Below are 20,399 nucleotides of genomic sequence, written 5' to 3' on the forward strand. Positions count from 1 at the left end.
TCAGCATCTCCTTTCTTTCATCCAGGACAGACACCCCATTGATACCTCAATTAGCTATTTTCCAAACTGTCCCAAGTGTGTCCAAACCCAACAAATGACACGAATTTCATCCTATCATGTTTAGTAATTTCCTCCCTCTCAGTTTAATTGTCCAATCAAAGTGTTCTTAAGTTTGTTAAGTCCCGCCCTCATGAGATGACGCTGTGGCGGGCTTCCTGTAGCGTCTGGGCGCTGTTTGGTCCTCCGAGGTGTTGCACAGTTTGTTTAGTATGTTTGATTTTAAGCTATAATGAAACTGTCAAGTGCTGGGAAAGTTAATTATGGAGCTTAACTAGAACTTGCAACGTATCTGCACCAGTGAATAAAGACGAAACTCGAGTCGGAGAGGAACCGTTGTGTGTCGGCCCGCTTCTGGAGTATTGAATGTGAGTGAGTTGAGCTCCAACTAACGTTTACGTTATGATTTGATTCTCCACTTGATAAAATGTCTTGAAGAAGTGGATTAATCTAAGGAAGCGTGTTTAATGAGTTAGTTAGTTAACTTGCTGTCTGTAAGTCGTCCCTCTAACTTGATGAACGAAGATAGTGGAGGAACTGAAATTTGGAGCCTGCTGACAAAACACACTTTTTTGTCTTGTTTTTAGCGTGTAAGTTAGCTTGCGTTAAGAGCTAACCCGGCGTATTTAGGTAGTTAGCTGTTAATTGCTTTCAATTAATTTGGTAGATAGGCCAAACGTTACAGCTGCGAAACAACATGCATGAAAATATTTACTGGTACTTTCAAATAACTACCTTTTTCCTTGGTTTTCGTTTCACAGTTGTAAGGTGACACACAATTCACATGGTACCACCGTTGTGCTCTGTATTTTGCCAAGTTATCGGTTGTCCCGTTTATTTCTATTTCTACTCCCAGGCGTTACAGATGGTCTTCACCTGAGCTGACGCCAAGCCACATTTGGCTGTCACCCTGCACAATTCAAAGAAATGGCAGACAGTTTTTACAAGTTGGAGGATGAAGCCTTCCCCAGTTTCCTCTGCAAGTCTCTGGACAGCACCAGTGGCCGTGCCACACTGGCAAATGTGACATTGGGGTCAGGCCCAGGACTGCCAGTGGCTGCCTCTACAGTGGCTAAAAATAGACCCGGGTCTGACAACAGGTGGGAACCGATTGGGACAGATGTGACTTGTAGAAACACTTTCATGCACCATCCTTTGAATCATCATAAAGTCTATTTGACTAGTGTGAGACCTAATACTGAAACAATTCTAATTCCTGTTTTGCAGTGTTTGTGCTATTAGCAGCAGCAGTAATACATTATGACAAAACGTTTAGACATGCCTGCCAAATATAAACTGCCCTAGCCCTTTGTTGTCTTTCAAATTTCCTTAAAAAGTAACAGGAACAGGGCTGAGGGATGCTCATAATGAGTCAATTTTCAGCTGCTAATTTTGATTCTGGGGCATGATGCAGAGCTTCCTAGTCTCTTAACAACCAGTTGTTTTGTGAAAGCCATATCATGTGCTCATGTCTGACAGAGGGGATCCAGTTGAGGCCTCATATCTGGAGGGCAGAGAGCTGCATCAGGCCAACTTACAATCATCTGTTGGAGAACAGCCCAAGTTTTCCCTCAACTTCAAAGATGACTTGTGAGTACATATATACACATAGTTCACTGTACTATTGATTTATGTTGGTCAGTGTTGTCTCTGGTCTGCAAAAACATTTTCTAGTTCCTGGAATCAGAATATAATGGCTGATTGTTCTCTGTAACAGCCGTACTTTCATTTATGCGTATGACTTAAAGAGGACTTGTGTTTGGATGACTGAAAGATATACAGACTGTCACCCATGCTAAACAAATGCCATCTAAATGTATCTATAATCAGTCAACACATGTGAATATTCATAATTGTGCTTGAAATTTACTGTTGCACCTTTTTCCCGTGTTTTTTTAATGTTTTTATTTACATTAGGGACAGTGCAGATGACTTCATTGCAGCCCACCGTCTATCAGACATGCTGGTGAAGATTAATCTGGAAGAGAGTGCATCCAGAAACCAAGGCGCCCTGCCGGGCCTCCCTCCCACACACACAGGCTCTGTCCTCGGTCGGCCCACAGAACTTGGAACAGGTAAAAAGCTCCTTGTCACTGCCGAAAGAAAACCATGTATCTCCAAAATGTCAGCCATTCATAAGTTAAGAAAAACAGCCCTGTTTTCAGCTTTGTGACTCCAGTGGGGTTGTTGATGGTTTGTTTTGCTTGAGAAGTAGGATCATTTTTTTTCAACCCATAAAGGAACATCTTCAGTTCATCTAAGGAATCACCCAAGTTTGGACATACAGGGTTTTTCTTTGGACAGCGATGTTCACCTGATACATCAGTGTGGAACACTTGATATTTGTGCTTTCTGAAGTGGACACAAATTAATTTCTCATATCAGAAATGTATACTTTTCCAATTTTATTTTACAGTAAAAGCTTTTGGATAATGCTAATGGGGATGTTTTTCCTTTTTCCCCCTTCTACAGATCTGTCAACAGGGCTCCTCACATTTGGACATAGAGATAGTACAGATGCAAAGGTAGGTACCAATTTTGGAGGCTTTTTCATATAGGTTGAGCAGTTGGCAGTTGTATTTTAATGATTGTACTTATGTAGGAGATTATACTAGTTCTGACCATCTACATTGTTGTTTCATCAGTGTATTAAATGAGCTTTGATGCTTTTTATACAGTCTCTGCATTATTATTTTTCTTTCTAAAAGTTGTCATGTAGGTAAGCATATGAAGTTATCATTCAAAAAAATGTAGTCCCTTGTCTGACTTTCATGTGTGTGACAAAAAATAAAGCATATTGACCCCTCTTTTAGACTTCACACACTTGAACCCCTGTATTTGATTTAAATCCTAATTATCTGTCTTAATAGTTTAGCATCCTTCACAATTTTCTTTATATATTTTTCATTTTAAAATCTAAAGCTTTCTTCCTACCTCTTTACACTTTACTCTTGTAAAGAAGTGAGGAAAACTGTTTGTGAAATATGAAATATATTAATAAAGGCTGTAGAATTTTCATGCAAAGCTGCCTTTTTATCTTCAACATAGTTGTCCTCCTCTCATGGGCAATCCATACAGGTCCAGTCACTGCCAGCTACAGCTGAGGAAGATAATGTGCAGAGTGAGGGAGTGGACAGTGACCATTTCAGTGGCAGTAACTCAAGCTTTTTGGCAAATGAGAAGCTCATGTCTGTGGACAGCATGAACAGTGACATCACAGGTATGACCTTCATCCCCCAGTCCCTGAATTATATTCCTCATCCTGCAGCGCTCACTATTACATGCTGTATACTTGATACATTATTGATATTTTGATCGAACAGAATCTGAGGGCTGAGGTGTTGTTAATGATGAGTCATGCACACATGCTCGGCTTAAACATGAATGTGTCTGATCACCAGATGATGACATTGATTTGAACAACCTGCCTGATGATGAGCTGGAGCTTTACTTCAATAAACTGGTTCCTCCTGCCATGCAGAGAGGCAGAGTGGAGGGCCAGGAGATCCCTGCAACAGTAAGACTCTTCTCCCATTTGGGATAAAATCAGCACTTTTCATGCACTTTTTAATGACTTGTCCTCTTCCTCTTTACCAGCACTGTTAAGCTACTGTCCAAAAGCAAACAATTTGTGTTAAAGTAACATAACAATTTCTTCACTCAATCTCTTTGTCTCAGAGTCCTTGTGTAATATATTGCATCTTTCGTAGGGACTGCCTGGTGCTTCTGATGACCTATCAAACCCGAGTTCTACAGAGCCTGAACAGTACAGACACCAGTTCCTTGATGACTATGATCAGGTGAGCACAAATACGCCTCCTAACTGTTTTGTGCTCATGTGATGGTTTTAATTCATATGAATAAAATTGTGAAAATGAGCTTTCTGCTTTAAAATACAGTCCAGTTTCATAAATATGACCCAGGAGGGGGTTTGTAATGTCTAATGCTGTCTTGTGTGTCATTACCTCAGGAGGACTTCCAGATGCCTGATGTGCGTCTGGCTGCTACAGGTATGGACTCCTGTCCTGCCAGTGATGAGGACACTGAGGATGAGCTAGAGTCGGCCAGAAGGAACAGCAATGCTACCAGAACACGGCTGCTGCCGAGCACCTCCCGACAGCTGGTCAGTTCACAGCATATTGTTATCAGATATTGAATATCTATCAGCCTCAAAAATCCTGCATTGGTTGGACTCCAGCTCTAACTTTTAGATGTTACAAATGCATGCCATGCATGTCTCTTTTTTTTTTTTATGAAGAAGAAACGTTTTTATCAAAATGTCCTGTAAAACACATTTTTGCTTTGGGATGTGTGTGTATGTTTCATGTTGGTACAGGTTGGAGAGAGTAATCGTCCCAGTTTCAGGCCGGGTTTAGAGGGAGGCAGTTCTGATGACGAGTCTTCCAGCGGCCGTGGAGGTCCATCTCTGTCTGGGATCGAACACAGACGATCTGCTGAGGGACAAGTCATCAACCCTCCTGTGACAGGTTTAATATCCAGCTTTAAAATCTGTCTGATTCATTTCTTTTTTTCTTTTAGGCTCTGTGGCTGGTGGCTTCTTTTTTTTTTCTGTTAGTAAAACATGGATTTTTCTTCTTTTTTTTTTATTTTTTTTTTTTTAAAGTATTTCTTTCTTTGTTTTGATTTATCTACCTTTCTAAAAATAAGTTGTTTCATAAATCTGTCAACAATTATAAATGTTAGTTTAAATCAGTTTGGGTTCCTGATAATGTTTGGTATCAATAATGTAAAGCCATTTGCTCTTCTATTCTTTTTTTAAAACTTTATCCAGCAGGAAATTATTTCAGGAGAAATTTGTTTTGTGAATATATGCACCCACAGTTGCAGTTACTGCAGTGACATGTATTGACACATTCTCCATTTTTTTATTTTTGGTGCCAGGCACTGAGCTACTTTCTTCAGATAAATGTCCGCCAGCCAGTTCAAACTTTAGCGATCTAATTGCACACCGTCTCCTTGAACCTTCAGGTGACTGCTTGTTTTTTGTGTGTGTGTCAATGTGTAACACCAGGGGATGGAGGAGGTGGAGATGGGAGCAGTGGGAGTGAAGAAAGCGGAAATGATGGGGGAGTTTCAACCATCCCTCTTCCAACGACTAACATCCAGACCACCTATGATGCCCTGCGTGGGCTGGGGATTGTGGGTAGCAGTGCTGTTGGTGGAGATGAGGACGCTGATCTGAACAGTCTGACAGGACATGGAAGGAACGGCCTTTCCAGACATACTGAGGTAAGAATGAGTTTAGTCAGCATTTTAGCACCAATTATTTCTAAATTGTGGTTAATTCATCAAACAAGGAATATTTGAATTACTACTTACATTAATGTTTCCCTTTTTAAAAAAGGGGGATTCCTGTTCTTCCCCATCTTTACTGTATACAGTCTCTGTTTCATCAACACTTTAAAGGCCCTGCACATTCATGGTAAACCCATCTATCCATTTACTGCTGCTTAACTGGTCACACAGATCATTTTGTTTATTGTGTGTGATAAGGCCTCTTCTGTGTTGCACATGTTGAGGTGGGTTTATAGTTCTGTATTATGGAATTATGGTGTAGCCACAGAGCTTACGTGAGTAGCTGTCGAAGCTATGTTGTAGCTGATATGCATCTCCTCAAAAATGTAATTATATGTTGGGGCTACAGAGATGCCACATGAAGTCTGCAAGAACTGTGATTGGTCAGTTTTAGGCTGCTTGTGTTTTCTCCTACAAGCTTCTGATTGTTGATTGTGAAGACATGAAGCAAGTTGAAGAAAGGCTCTGTAATCTGCACCTCCTCAGAAACACACATCAAGCCAAGTAGAGCTGCAGCAATTACCAACTATTAAATTAATCAGCAGTTATTTTGATAATTGATTAATCGTTTTGAGTCATTTCAAGAATGTTCAAATTCTCTGATTTCAGCTTTTCAAATGTGAATATTTTCTGATTTTAATAGTATTCTATGATAGTAAACTGAATATCTTTGGGTTGTGGACAAAACAAGACATTTGAAGATGTCACCTTGGGTTCTGGGAAACAGTGATGGACATTTTTCACATTTTATGGACAATTAATTGAGAAACTAATCAACAGATTAATTAATAAAGAAAATAAGTGTTAGTTGCAGCCTTAGATCCCAGTCCTCTCCTCTGCAAACCTTCTGCTCACTGCAATCTGCGCTCTTCATCACAGTGAATGAATGAACGGCAATTGCACGAAATAGGCTCATGTTCAGTATGGGACAAGTGGGGCACTTAAGGGAATCCTGTAAAAAAACGATACTGCCTCATTGCATACGATACATAGTGTTGTGATTCATGGACAAGGTGGTGCCTCAGTGGGTAAGTGGTGGGTAGCTAAAGGGTGGGACAAATTACACCTTTATCACTACTATTGTATTGCGGTATAGATTAAGTCCCCTGAGGCAAATTTGTGATATTGGACTCTTCAAAAAAAAAAAGACTGATGATACTCTTACTCTGACTCTGAATGATAAAAATGATACTCTGAACCTGGTGACCTCATGTAAATCCAACATAGCCATTTCAACTTCAGCCTGAGCAGATGTCTAATTAGCCATAACTGAAAACATCTGCGTGGGTATTCAGGGCTGTTAAACTCATTAAGATCATTAGATACACCTGTTCATCAAAATATCAAATATCTCCTGTTTATTCTTGCTATTTTTGAGATTTCACACAAACTTGTTCTCTTTTCTTTTCACAATGTATTTATGTTACCGGTATTCTGTATCATATTTTACTATAATATACAGTGCTGTGCAAAAGTTTTAGGAATTAAAAGTAAAGTTAGGATGCTTTCAAAAATAATGCTATGAATGTTTTTAATTATCAGTTAATTGTCATACAAAGTTCAGTAAACAGAGCAGCTTTGCCTTTAAAACAGCAGCAGTTCTCCTCGATACACCTGCACACAATTTTTCAGGTATTTGGCAGGTCGGTTGTTCCTGCATCTTGGAGAAGTTGTCACAGTTCTTCTGTGGATTTAGGCGTCTCAGCTGCTTCTGCTTCTTCATGATAATCCCAGACTGACTCTATGATGTTGAGATCAGGGGTCTGTGGGGACCAGACCATCTGTTGCAGGACTCCTTGTTCTTCTTATTGGTGAAGATCGTTCTTTATGACTCTGGCTGGATGTTTGGGCTCGTTGTCATGCTGCAGAACACATTTGGGACCGATCAGATGCCTCCCTGATGGTGTTGCATAATGGATAAATATCTAAAGTTCCTAAAATTTTATCCCCTTTTCACTCCCTTTCTCTCACTATATGATAATGAGGTCTATGTGCTAAGCATTGATAGAATAAGAGCAGCTTCAGGAGTTTCTGTGTGTGTTTTGCAGATGGGTGACCGTGTGGGTCCTGTTGGAACAGGGGAGGCCAGCTCCTCTATGGGGGCATCAGGGGGAACTCAGAGGCTTTCTCCTGTCAACTGGAGCATGGTCCTGGACCGACAGGAGGCACTGGTGAGCACAGCACAGATGCAGATACAGACAAGTGTTGGACTGACCCACTGGTGGGCATTTCAACCAAGCTATACCCTCTGTTTTTTTTTTTTATAATGTAGTATACACGTGCTGCATGTAACACTGTTAAGTGCATTATATTATATTTCTTTATCTTTCACAGTGAATTTAAATTGCAGTGGAGCAGTTAAGTTTAGTATGAAACACTTGGTTGTTGTAAACAGTTTGAAGTTGGCTTAAATACTCAAAAGGTAGATATTGGGTAGAATATCACACTCATAAAACATATAAACATAAAATATAAGTCTTAACTGAAAGGCTTTACCAATGACTTTCCTATGTCCATGTTATTGTCAAAAATATCCATTTTAAAACTCTGTTGTGGGTCAACAACAGACCTCTGTCACATGTCAGTTGAGTGACTGCAGCTGACCTAGAAACAATGAGATGTGCACTACTCCACACTGGGAACATATAGTTATAAACTAAAAGCAGCAAAGGCTAAAATATATTATTTTGAATGCCAGGATGCCATGGAGAGCACAGAGTCTGGGCCCACTGTTGAGCGACATCTGGACTCGGTCTACCTGAGAAGTGGAGCTGGACTGAGGAGACCTCAAGACTCAGTAAACCTAACTGTCTCCCACCTTCAAGGCACCCAGGGGAGCTTCCACCTCTCCCAGGTACGATGTGCAACAGGAGAGTATGTGATTTGCAGTGACCCAAGTATCTGTTATAACCTTCTACAGTATGTTACACATTTGCACTTAAAGCTCAGCTTTATTGATGTGTAAACAATGAAAACCTACCTTCCCTCAGGTGCTGCTTCCAGAAAGCAATGACCAGGATTATGATGATGATGAAGGTGTAGATGAGCCTGATGGTGCCAGGCCTTCCTTGGGCTTAAGAGGAGGACCCTGTGGTGATACTACTCCTGCTGAGGCCTCGGACAGTGCCAGTGAGGATGACAACAATCCTCTTTCCACCTCCCTGGAACCCAAGTATTTCTCCCAGAGCTTCCACCAGGAACAAGAAGATTCAGATGATGGTTGGAACCATTGTCCAGACAACCTGGAGCTGGAGTTTCAACAAGGTTGGTCTTGATCTTTGATGTTTAGATCAGAAGTTTACCAAGTTGATAATAGGTACTCAGTCTTAATACATATTGGTCTAATGTCTAGCATCTTAACAGCACTGCTTTTCTCCTCAGGTGCCACTCATAGTGTGGTGTACCAGAATGAAGAAGGGCAGTGGGTGACAGACTTGGCATATTACTCCTCTTTTGAAAAAGAGGTTGATGGGAAGACATCAGAGAATGTCAGCCAGTTTAAGACTGAGGACTTTGTTCCTGCCAGTACGTACTGAACACACAACTCTCTTGTAATACTATGAAATATACTCAAGTGTTTTGTTTTTTCAAAATACTCTTAATGAATAAATACTTTTTCCTCCTTTTGCAGGTGATGCTTTGGAAAAGATAGTGAAGGATCAAGAGGAATTTGAAAAGGAGCACCAATTCATGCAGGTATACAGCATAGGCGTCTGTTGCCCCAAAGCACTTGCCTTCATGTTTTGAAAACTCATAGAAGCTTTCAGTTCGGATTGGCTGAGTCACATTGGAAGTTGTACCCAACATCTGTTACCACACATAAAATAAAAAATAACCAAAATCTGCTTAGACTATATTGTTTGTCATAATCCAGTGAACATGCATGAATGAAAGATTGAATTAACAATTTATTTGTTTTGTGATACTGCCAAATTATAAAAGACTCTAACCTCTAAAGAACTAACACACACCTACAACTCTCAGCTTTGAGTTTCAATTTAAAGCACAGCCTCTTGTTGTTCATGCAGGAGGAGCAGATTGAACCGGCCAGCAGCAACAGCACCTTTCAGAGTGACTCATCTTGGAAGGTCCCTACCAACAGCCACATCCTAATGAGGGCCTCCCAGGTCTCCTCAGAGTTTAAGCAGGGGGACCAAAGCTACCTGCGACTCTCTTTAGGGCAGTTTTTTGAACAACGCTCCGAAGCCCTGGGCTGTCTGGGTAGAAGTGATGATGTGGATGGGGTTAAACGGGTCAGTGAAACTGCTTTCTTGGGTTGGTACTGAAATTTAAAATGTACTTTCTCTCTCTCTCTTCTGGAGAGTCCATATTGAGTCTATTAAAGAGTTCATTCACACGTAAAGCCAGAAGTGGGAGTTTTATAATGTTATGGACTAAAGCTGAGGTTTCATTTATTTATGCCCTTTTCCTTAGCTTTTAAAGTCCTTCTGAGAGGGAACTGTAAAGTTTATTAAAAGCATGGTCTTTGTTCCTCCAGCCATCCTTTGGCTACATCATTACCTCTCCAGGGAAGAGGGAACCATTCCCACTGATTCACCCCTCAGAATTCACACCCAGAGACATCTCTCCTCCCAATGACACCATGGAACTCAGTGAAGCCGATAAAACACTCAGCCCAGGTGTGTTCACAGTATTGTTGAGGCAGACAGAGAATCTCTCCTCTGTTTTGTTTATCTTAAGATGATTTTCTGTGTAATTCTTGTATAATTATTGACTTAATATCTTCTTGCAGAGGACCTGGACAAAACCTTTGAGGCACCAGGTGAAAGGATGTCACCTAAAGGTGATACAGATCCTGAACCATGTGAACAAGAGGTACAGGGATTGTTTATTTAATATTTGAATAGCTCTATGAATCAGAAGCCTGGCTGTATGACAGACATATAATCACTACTCCTTTTTTAGGACCACACTGTCCGTGTTGCTCCGCCTGACCACAGTGAGGGCTCTGGCTCTGAGTCAAGCTTGGGTAACCAGAGCTGTGTGTCCCCCAACAATAACAGCAGCCATCTTATGCTTAGTATCAGCACAATTGCCTCAGCCATTGCAGATGCATCCATCAGCACTGACCCGTCGCAGCTGGCTGCCATGATCATGGAGCTGTCCAAGAGAAGTAGGGCGAGGAATCGGCCTGCTGGACCTGCTGTCAGCTGCTCAGAGGAACCACGCTCAGCTGAACATGTAAGGGTTTGAAGGTTTTTCAAACAACCTTTATATATAATGTGTGTATTGTCAGTTGGTCATTGTAACACTGCAAAATTGTGACTCTCAGTTCACGTTTTGATTTCCGGAGTTTTCATATAAATGGTTTACTACGTAGTTACGATCCAGGGCTTAGTGCTCAAAACCCAATATTCCATGCTATGCCATGGATTGATCCTTTTTCCAGCTTTCATAAAAATATTTATCACAATTTTTTTTTTTTTTTTTTTTTTTTTATGGAGCTGAAACAATTTGTTAATTAGTCAATAACTGATTAATTCTTTTGGTCACTTTTCAAGCAAAAGAACAAAGCTTAATAAAAGTGATTTACTTTCTGCTTTTCAGAATTTCTTTGACTTTTGGTTGACCAGAGAGAGCAATTTGAATATGTCATTTTAGGCTCTAGAAAACATGGAGACAAAACAATAATAATAACAATTTTCATTAGCAATTATTTTCTTGATTAATCGGTTAGTTGTTTGGTCTATAAAGTGACAGAAAACAGCAAAACATACCCATCACAGTTCCCCAGAGCTCAATGTGATGTCTTTTAAAATGTTTTGGCCCTACAGTCCTTCAACTGTAGGACTTAAGAAAAAACCTTTGTGGTGAACTATCTAAAATATTTAAATAATGATCTGTAGTTGTATTAAGGGGGCTCAAAGCATCACTAAAATAATAGCTTGTTTATTTGATGCATGACCTCTGAACTCTGTTCAAATATTCATCTTTACAATTTAAAAACCACTGATCTCCGCTCTGCCTAGATCCTGCCTGAGGCAGACCAGAGCGCCATGTTGGACACACTGCAGAGAAGCACCTGTGTTGGAGAGCTGAGCGCCTTCAACATAGAGAAATACCTGAAAAAGGCTGATGTGTCTGGCAGGAGTGATGCATCTGTGGCACACACTACCTTTGACCTGACCGGCTGGGCTGATAATCTCAGTAGCTCTCAAAGGAACCCTCAAGCGAGATATCTGGAGGAACAGGGGAGCTCAGCTCAGCAGGTGGAAAGTGAGACTCAACAGAAATCCACAAGTATGAAAATGGAGGAGAAAGTCACAAGAGGAGACACTACATTAAACTCTAGCTCATCCGCAGGGTCCCTTTCAAATGCATTATCACCCGATAATAATAGTGATTCAAAAAGAAGCTTTATTCCTCGTCCTCGTACATCATTCAGCTCTGCCAGAAGGTCTGTGGGCTCAGGGCAATCTTCCACACTCAAGCCTCCTGCAGACAAAATGGCAGCATGTGATAATGCTGCATCTTCTGCTACCAAGACTTGTGTTCCCTCAGGCAAGACCCCTACAGAAAATGGAGTCAAGTCGGGAGAACTGAACCCACAAGCATCCAACATTAGGTTTTCCTTAGAAACATCACAAAAGAGTGATAAAAGCCCCGCTGCTTTACCTGGCATGCCAAGAACCTCCCCAGAGTGGAGGAAAGGGCAGTCAGGCCTGCCGTGTCTTAAGGGTTCCTCTCCACCAACACAGAGGGTGAGGAGCGCAGGCCAACAGCAGTATGACAAACAAAGTAACTCTCCAGAGAAGAAACCCCCTCCCAGGGGTCTCGCAGCTGCTCCTCTGTCGCATAGATCTGTGGAGAAACACGTCGGCTTCTCTTGCCAAAACAGTCCACCTCCAGTAGACTATGCATCTGGTGAGTAAAAGCCAGAAAATACACTTTACTGTACATAATCAGTAAGGAAAGCCCCTGTGAGAATAGTGACATGACTTTATGAACCTGAATGATAACATTAATTTTGTTTCTCAGAACTGCCCAAGAGTTTTCCTGAGCCTTCTGTGGAGGACACACAGACACAGTGTAACTTCAGACCGTCCACCTCTCCTATTACACACTCCTCTCCATGTCAGACCTCCCTTCCCAGTGCTGATGGGTATTGTATCACATATGCTCTCTATAAATCAAAAAGTATTTTCTATTATGATTATTTAATAGTAATTAATTGTGGCTTAAAATTAATTTCAGCCCAAACTAATTTTAAGACGAGACAAAATAGACTAAAACTACTAGACTAGACAAGAAATGGACTGTCATATTAATTGAAATAACAATTCTGTTGTCTTGTGGAATTTATGTTTCCATTGTTTAGCTGATGCAGAATTCAGACATTCGTGTTTTGAGCCATTCTGGATTCATGACTTCGTTCCTGTGTTGTCTTGTCTTCCCAGTACGGTGTCACCTTCGTCGTCCAGTGGGGGTCTGGCAGACAAACGTCCAAATCTTGACCTGTCTCCTCAATCTATCTGCTCAAGCCCTGGTCTCAGCAGGCTCACATACATCTCAATGAATGATGGCACTGTTGTACCTACACCTGAGAGGAAAAAGGTACCACAAAAAGTCAGATATACTAAATATACAAATATACTAACTTCGACATTGTTATAATGTAAGTGTCCTTTCTAACTCTATGCTGCACTGTGGCAGCAATGTATTGTTGAAGACTTAATAATACCATGTAATTTAAAAATTAGCCCAAAAAAATGCTAAAAAGAGGGACTTCAAATAAAGTGTTGCCAACAAAAGTTCTGTTTTTGTTATTTTTCTGTTGTGTCATTGGAGAAACTATTGTATTGAATTTGATATTTATCGCCTTTAGTTGTTTTTTCCTCTACAGAATAATTGTACCATGGCACTGAGCACCACCATCATTAGATTCAGTCCAACCCCACCTATGGAACCAGATGCACAGTCTAACCTGGATATTCTCGACTTGCCCAAAAGCCTCGACCAAGTGCAACCACAGCATTCTAAAAGTCTGGACCCCCTACCTCCACAGCAGTGTAAAAGCCCGGAGCCCTCCCGCAGTGGTTCCTCTCTGAGCTGTACCCGCAGCCAGAGTGAATGTAACTACCACTGTCCTGGGAATAGAACAGCTGATCTTTCAGCAGGTTGCAGGAACCTCAAGCACCCCTCTGAGTCCAATGTAAGGCAGCTAACTAAAGTGGACTCAGGCTATTGCAGCAATCTGAATATCCCTCAAAGTAGCACTACCACAGCTCCTCAGAGCTCTCAGCAGTGGGGAGCTGCTAGCTCTGTCTCATCATCTGTGTATGCTGGTGGACTTGGCATGCCTCCGTCCTACACATCAGAGGGACTTCACTATGTGCCCATCCCCAGCTTTAAGCCTCAGTGTTCTGGCTTGATTGACCTTCCCCACCAAGGAGATATGCAGTCCCTCCTTATTGGACGCTCTCTCTTCAATTCCCAGCTGGCTCAGCAGTACTTGGGACCTGAAGCCCAATTACACCCTGGTGCATATCATGTGGGAGCAACAGGAAATGGTCTCTACAGTGTGTCCGCTTCAGGCATGTTTTATTTACACATTCATAAAGTTGCTGAGCTAAAACAGTAAAGCAACTCGGAGAATACTGTCAAATAAATGTAATGATGCTATACTACCATTTGGCAACGTGATGGTTAAACCCAGAAAATATTCTTGTTTCATCGATTCTGCTTCCTGTTCACCATTTCTTTCTTCAGGCATACCCAACAGTGATCTAACAGTAAGACACATCCAACCCACATCAGGGCCACTGGGGATTCCCAGTGCTGCAGGGTCCCATCACCTTCCTAGACCCAGTCAGAACCAGCAGGACATGGGAATGATGGGGAAATCCTACACTCAATACAGTGCAGAGCCATTGATGACCGGTGGTCTCGAGGAACTGAGAGGTAGCAATGGTCATGGTATTTTCAATATACAGTTTATATTTTTTCATGCCTTAACCAATTATATATGTGGGCTGTTAAACAGGTTACATAATAATGTTGTGCATGGCAGAAAATTGCAACAGCTTCTTAATTGCTGCAATCAGGTATAATGTTGAAGTCTTTGAATCATAGTCTTTACCTACAATATCTCTTCTTCTGCATAGAGGAGCAGCATTTCCCTGTATCAGTTTATCTCATTTCACTCATGTCATCCTCAGGTCAAGTGGTGGTGCCAGAGGAGCTGCGGTTCCCTCATGCCTGCTGCGTAGGCATCGCTTCACAGACGTCCCTCAGCCTCTTCAACCCCTCTGAAAGATGGCAGCAAGTTTCAATCACAGTCGCAAGCTTGGCCATTGACGGAGAGAAGGTGAGTAGAAAGCACAGAGCTGCATGTGAAGATCTTCAAAACAGTGTCCAAAAACCTCTAAAACGTTACCACAGACTGCTCATCGTTGCCCATAAAAATGTCATACAACCAATTCAAAAACATGAGTTACTATAAATATAGATTCAGTCCATATCTGGCTCAACCAGCCAACTAATCCATTTTTTTCACATTTGCTTCCATTTTCCATGTTAATCCCTACAGGTTGATAGCTTGCCATACCAGTGGCTGATAGTGAAGAACAAGACGATCATTGGTCCTAAGAGTACAGAGGACCAGAAGGTGTTGTTCATCCCTCCGCAGGCTGGTGTCTACCAATGTGTCCTCAGTGTTTGTTCCTGGCCTGCATCTGCTGAGACAGAGGTGGCTGCCAGGGCCACTATCTTTGCCAAAAGGGTGGTGTTGGTTGCTATAGCAGAGAATCCTGCACTAGAGGTGAGGGCCTCATAAAACAAAAATATTCTGAAATGACAATTTACAATAATCAAAAATAACTTCAGGTAATATGTAAAGAAAGACCTGTGAATAAAAATTAAATATGTTTCATAGTACCTGAGACATCTCACTCATTTTGATTCTCAGGTAGAAGTAAGCAAATCTGGCTGTTTGGATTTTGGAGATCTGTCGATAGGCAGTGCCAAATCCCTTCCTCTCAAACTTCTCAACAGGACTCATGCCACAGTACCCATCCGACTGGTCATCAGTGCAGTAAGTAAACAAACACACATGCACACACACACACACAGATCCAACTCAGGGATACAGTGACATCCAGTGGCAGCGATGAGATGTTTGCATGACACAAACAGATAAAGGCTTCTCTAACTAGATGAAATGTTCTTTAATGGGGGTAGAATTGAACTTGGTTCATCTCATATTGGTTCACATTCTACATTTCATTCCTCCAGAATGCCACAGCATGGCGATGCTTCACTTTCTCCAAGCACCCTGTTACCATGACATCTGAGGCAACACAGCAGGCTGGCCACCTGACCCCAGTGTCCTCTCCCTCGGTGATGAATCACGTGATGCATGCCAGCTATGGAGAGGTTAGAGTTGCCAAAATTGTACAACCTTATTCAGCATCTCACTCACTTAACTTGATTATTTCATGCTGTATGTTTTTGTCTCCTATTTTCTGTAAAGCCGAGGCAATACTGGTATTCACTAAAATGAATCAATATGTTTTTTTTTTATTAAAATCTTAAATAGAGGTAGGATATTAAGGTATTATGGGTGAAGCAGTGTCACAGATCCATTTCAATCCTGTTGAGCAGCTGAACCATCTTGATTATTCATAGAAAATGTTCTTTTTTGTCCAGAATCCTGAGAGCTTCATGGTCTGGGTTCACTTCAAGGCCCCTCAGAAGTACACAGCCTCTTCAGGTAATCAACCTTGATTGAATATACTGTATTTAAACTGAACTTTATGGATTTTCACTGATTATATCATTCATGTTAATGGCAATGGGATGTGTTAACTTTTTAATATGTCACTAATCTAATAATTTAAAAAGCGTCAGATTTTTACAGATGAAAATCAAACCCAATTATGTTCTGCTAACCCTGCTAACTCCTTGTGTTTGTGCTTGTCAGGAGAGCTTGGTCCAGCTGATGAATACTGCGCTCGGGTGGACATTGAAGTGGACTCTCCTGGTGCGAGTCATGTGATTAGGAGTATTCCTGTCAGAGCCAGGTCTGGAACTGCAAGGGTCCATGCTCCAAAAGACCTGCAGGTAGTCAAGCTGCCATATGGCTGTTTTCAGACTGATGCAGTGGAGCTTTGTACTTCACCACTACTTTACCTGTAAAACCTAGAATAATGATACTGAAAAATCATGGATGTAATCATTCAGAGGTTGGCTGGACCTATAATATTCTTGTTAGCCTATTATTAAAGTTGACTTAATCATTACACTGATGGAAGATGGTGAATGTTTGCACTATTTAATATGTTTAGTCAAGTTCTTGGCATCTCCATGCTTCAAATCAACTAGTCCATTTTGGCCAGTCAAACATACTATACAGAGCTAGCTACTTGAAGGTGAGATGCTCTAATCCATAAAAGGGGCATGTTGTAATTGCAAAGTAATGAGTCAAATGTAGAAATGGCTAACTAACCAACTAACAGTACACCTGACCAGGTGTACTGTAGGCACTTTCGGACTTAACAGTTCTGGGGACTTCCTGAGAGGAACTATCCACTTGGGAGCTCCCCCCGAGAATTATATACCTTCAAGGGCTTTCTTTATGTTTGCATTCACACCACCGATAGGAATGCTGAAGTGACACATGAGATACAACTTCAACACCAACAAGATGGAGGACGCTGTGATTGGAGCTGTGTGTTGTGTGTCGTGGGTTTCATGTTAAAAACGGAGTTGGAAAGGAGACGTGTTCCGTTCCAATGATTAAAGCAAAAGGCTAATGTTAAGAGCTGTTGTTTACACAGGTTTTTCAGAATGGTGGTTGTCAGTGCTGCATTGGCTCATGTGTTTGACCAGTTACTGTACACTTATGTCACTCAAGGTTCCTCTTGTGCTTAGAGAGTACCTACCCTGAAATATGAGCTAAAATAGTCCTAAAAACTACGATTGTTCCCAGTTCCTGCAGTGCAGACACAATAAAAAAGGGGAAATTCCTGTAATAGTTCTTAGAACTATGAAAAAGTTCCTCGGGTCTGAAAGTGCCTAATGTGAAACATGGGTGTTTTGGGGAGTTGTGAATCCCAACATTTTGACTTTTCCAAAACAATCCTTTTCTAATTCAACAATATCTGACGTTCCAAAAACTATTTAAAATCTGTGATTAAATATTCTTAACTCAAGGTTCACTCACTCAGCTATTCATGAAGGTTTTGTCATGTGACCTAAGCAGAAGACTTACAGCATGTGATAACAGGTGGTCATATATGGGAGGAACTCCAATTTTCCCTCATGGGGAGGTCCTGTCTTTAGGGTGTACCAGCAGAGATCGTAAGTACTTAAATGATTTGTGGCAGTTGTTGACTCCTTGTGATCGGAAGACTCTTGCTAGATGTTCTAACAGCCTGCCAGCATAAGGGAATCCTACTGGGATGCTTTTGGTGATCTTCAGTGGGTTAGCAGTGTCAGGTCTGGTGTTAAATCCTCCCTTATACGACCACCTGTTGTGACCACCTGAATGAACCTCCACGCTCAAGCATCTAAAATGTTTTAATGCATATAGAGTGCATCTATGTAGAAATTCAAATAAGACTTTTTAAATTTGATTAATCATTAACACATTTGATTTTAACCAGCTTTTTCTTATCATCATGTTCCATTTTTTCACTACTTCCTTGGACTTTGTAAAGTTGGCAGTGAACTACTTTGTGTGCTTCTTTTGTCTAGACTGTCAGCCTGTATGCTCCACTGGGTAAATCTAGTCAACAGACGCTGCCATTAAAGAATGCAGGAAACATTGACGTGCAGCTGAAACTCAAGGTAATTCTGACCTTTACTTTTCTTATTAGATCTGGGGTTTGGGTAAGCCTCTGACATTTTGAGCTCAGACTGTCGCACATACAGTGGGGATTCATTGATATTTTGCCTCTGTTTTTCTTGTTTTCTACATTTCTTTTTTTTTTTACCTTTTCCCTGTCTGCCTTCTCACTTCACTGTATCCCTTTTCTCTTTTCTTATTCTCTTTCTTCCTTTGTTTCTTTTTGCTCCTTCCCCATTGAACCTTTTTTCTGTCCTTGTCCCACCTTTTCTTGACTCACTGTACTCCTTTTTTTTCTTAATTTCTTTCTTGTTGCTGTCTTGCCAACATTCAACATATTTTTGCTTTGCTCTTTTGCCCCTTCCCCTTGTCACATCTGTTCCTTCTTTTCCTCCTCTGATTATAGAGCAGTGATGCTGAGGACTGTTTCTTAGTGACACCTGATGAACTGACCCTCAGAGTGGGAGAGGAGCAAGGCATTGTGGTGTCCTTCAAAGCACAGGGTAACAGGAAATACAGAGAAAGGTATAAAAACATTTGATGTGATTACATGTGCCTAACTAACCCAGCTGGGCTTCTGTTGGTTTTGTGCAACAACCAGATTTCTTTAACGTCCTGTAAATGAGAAACCAAAAGTTCATCCATTCTATAATAGGGAGTAGGTATTAGAGAAATCTGCTCACATGTTTAGTGGACATCTAAACTCATTCTTTGGGATTAACTTGGTTATGCTCGTTGTGTTGCAGTCTTCTCACCATCCTGGTGCTGCCATCAGGCCCTCAGTATGAGGTAACCCTGAAAGGAGAAGTTGTCTCAGAGGACTCTGGAAAAGCTGCCTTTCCCTCTGCTGCCGTCTTTGGTCCTGGTCTGGCCAACGATGTTCCACCAATCCTGTCTAACAAACAGTTTGTAGCCTGGGGAGGAGTCACTCTGGGACGAGCTGTGTAAGCAACTTTGCAGTTTTTCATTACTTTCACTCTTATGTGGAAGCAGAAAAACACTTTCAAGGTATCAATTATTCATTTGAAAGTAATCAATAAAAAACTCAAGGCCCAATGGTCCCTCTTATTCTATTAAAGCTTGTATAATGTTATTTATGAGAAGGGACAGACAATGTCTACAGGGAGTGTTATTCCTCAGAAGCTATTTCAACATAATGCACAATTTATTTATACTCATTGAAAGGACAGACAGCAGTATTACAGTGTTTCCCCTAGGATTTTTTTCAGCAGCGGTGCTGTTCCGTGCACGTGGAGCCCACAATGTCAGGACCCGTATTTGCGCACATCGGCAGTGGAATAACTTAAAACCAGCTTAGATTTGTTCCAGATAGGTTTATCCATGTCCACAGGGTCATGTGTATGATAATTTACAAGAGCTTTTGACACCAGAAGGACTCTCGAGGTCCAGATAAGTGTCATTGTAATACATGTCAAAAATGAAATTCCTCAACGCAGTCTGGGGGTTTGGAGATTCTCCCCCAAGAAAATTTGATGTTATTTGACTAAAAACTATGTATTTTCACATCATTTTGGACCATTATCATTACAATATTAATAAAAAGGTAACACGGGTTGTAGTTTTTCACAGTATAGTTAGACATTAATTTGTAAGAATGAAGTAAACGCTATGTCCTGCAGTAATCCTTATTGAGAGCAGGATTAGAATTGATTTATATTTTAAAAATAACTAACAGTGTTTCTAGAGCACTTTGCAACAGCAAAGTCACTATATAATATCAGTAATATCTCACTGGAAACAAAAATAACATTTCAATAAAATGATATTCCTGACGTGAAAATACAGATCTAAGTTTGAGTTGGCTGTTCTCCACACATTAAGACTTTTGGATAATGACTCAATCTCAAACACCATTGAAGCACAGTTTGTCAAAGATAATACGCTTGACACAGAACTCCTTCACACTAACTGTTATCACATAACTAACAGCTGCCATTGTTTTTCAGCCAACAGAAGCTGGTTCTAAGGAACAACTCGACCAACGCCACACAGCAGCTGCGTTTGCTTATTCGAGGTCAAGACCAGGACTGTTTTCAGGTAGATTGGTATTTCAAAACTTTTCAAACTTTTCTTTTTCATTTCCAGTGTATTGTGCTTGTAAAACCGTTTTTTCTGTACAACCAATTTGATCACAAAGGCACATGTAGCAAGATAGAGAGGAGGTCTATAGTGAATACTTAATATGCAATTTCTCATC

At 41.0% G+C, this 20,399-nt stretch overlaps 1 protein-coding gene across 2 annotated transcripts in view; it reads left to right on the forward strand.

Annotated features, from left to right (window-relative positions):
• Positions 1-207: 207 nt before the first annotated feature.
• Positions 208-20,399, forward strand: part of cep192 (centrosomal protein 192) — a 32,741-nt gene continuing 12,549 nt past the window's right edge. Inside the window, exons 1-35 of one of the 2 annotated variants that reach the window (XM_042422799.1) lie at positions 208-425; positions 914-1,157; positions 1,537-1,647; positions 1,975-2,132; positions 2,530-2,582; positions 3,136-3,277; positions 3,459-3,574; positions 3,768-3,857; positions 4,028-4,180; positions 4,394-4,544; positions 5,090-5,307; positions 7,422-7,544; positions 8,072-8,227; positions 8,364-8,637; positions 8,755-8,898; positions 9,005-9,069; positions 9,402-9,626; positions 9,872-10,013; positions 10,127-10,209; positions 10,300-10,575; positions 11,364-12,258; positions 12,373-12,496; positions 12,792-12,948; positions 13,238-13,928; positions 14,104-14,295; positions 14,553-14,701; positions 14,924-15,154; positions 15,302-15,427; positions 15,628-15,768; positions 16,042-16,105; positions 16,316-16,455; positions 18,091-18,183; positions 18,588-18,706; positions 18,928-19,125; positions 20,149-20,239. In XM_042422799.1, the coding sequence (XP_042278733.1) occupies positions 985-1,157; positions 1,537-1,647; positions 1,975-2,132; positions 2,530-2,582; positions 3,136-3,277; positions 3,459-3,574; positions 3,768-3,857; positions 4,028-4,180; positions 4,394-4,544; positions 5,090-5,307; positions 7,422-7,544; positions 8,072-8,227; positions 8,364-8,637; positions 8,755-8,898; positions 9,005-9,069; positions 9,402-9,626; positions 9,872-10,013; positions 10,127-10,209; positions 10,300-10,575; positions 11,364-12,258; positions 12,373-12,496; positions 12,792-12,948; positions 13,238-13,928; positions 14,104-14,295; positions 14,553-14,701; positions 14,924-15,154; positions 15,302-15,427; positions 15,628-15,768; positions 16,042-16,105; positions 16,316-16,455; positions 18,091-18,183; positions 18,588-18,706; positions 18,928-19,125; positions 20,149-20,239 (6,264 nt within the window). In that variant the 5' untranslated portion in view covers positions 208-425; positions 914-984. Of the gene's footprint in view, positions 426-487; positions 648-913; positions 1,158-1,536; positions 1,648-1,974; positions 2,133-2,529; positions 2,583-3,135; positions 3,278-3,458; positions 3,575-3,767; positions 3,858-4,027; positions 4,181-4,393; positions 4,545-5,089; positions 5,308-7,421; positions 7,545-8,071; positions 8,228-8,363; positions 8,638-8,754; positions 8,899-9,004; positions 9,070-9,401; positions 9,627-9,871; positions 10,014-10,126; positions 10,210-10,299; positions 10,576-11,363; positions 12,259-12,372; positions 12,497-12,791; positions 12,949-13,237; positions 13,929-14,103; positions 14,296-14,552; positions 14,702-14,923; positions 15,155-15,301; positions 15,428-15,627; positions 15,769-16,041; positions 16,106-16,315; positions 16,456-18,090; positions 18,184-18,587; positions 18,707-18,927; positions 19,126-20,148; positions 20,240-20,399 lie in introns of those variants that run through there. The other variant, XM_042422800.1, reaches the window with a different exon arrangement.

The sequence above is a fragment of the Thunnus maccoyii genome, chromosome 10 (genome assembly GCF_910596095.1).
Source record: "Thunnus maccoyii chromosome 10, fThuMac1.1, whole genome shotgun sequence".
Lineage (NCBI taxonomy): Eukaryota > Metazoa > Chordata > Actinopteri > Scombriformes > Scombridae > Thunnus > Thunnus maccoyii.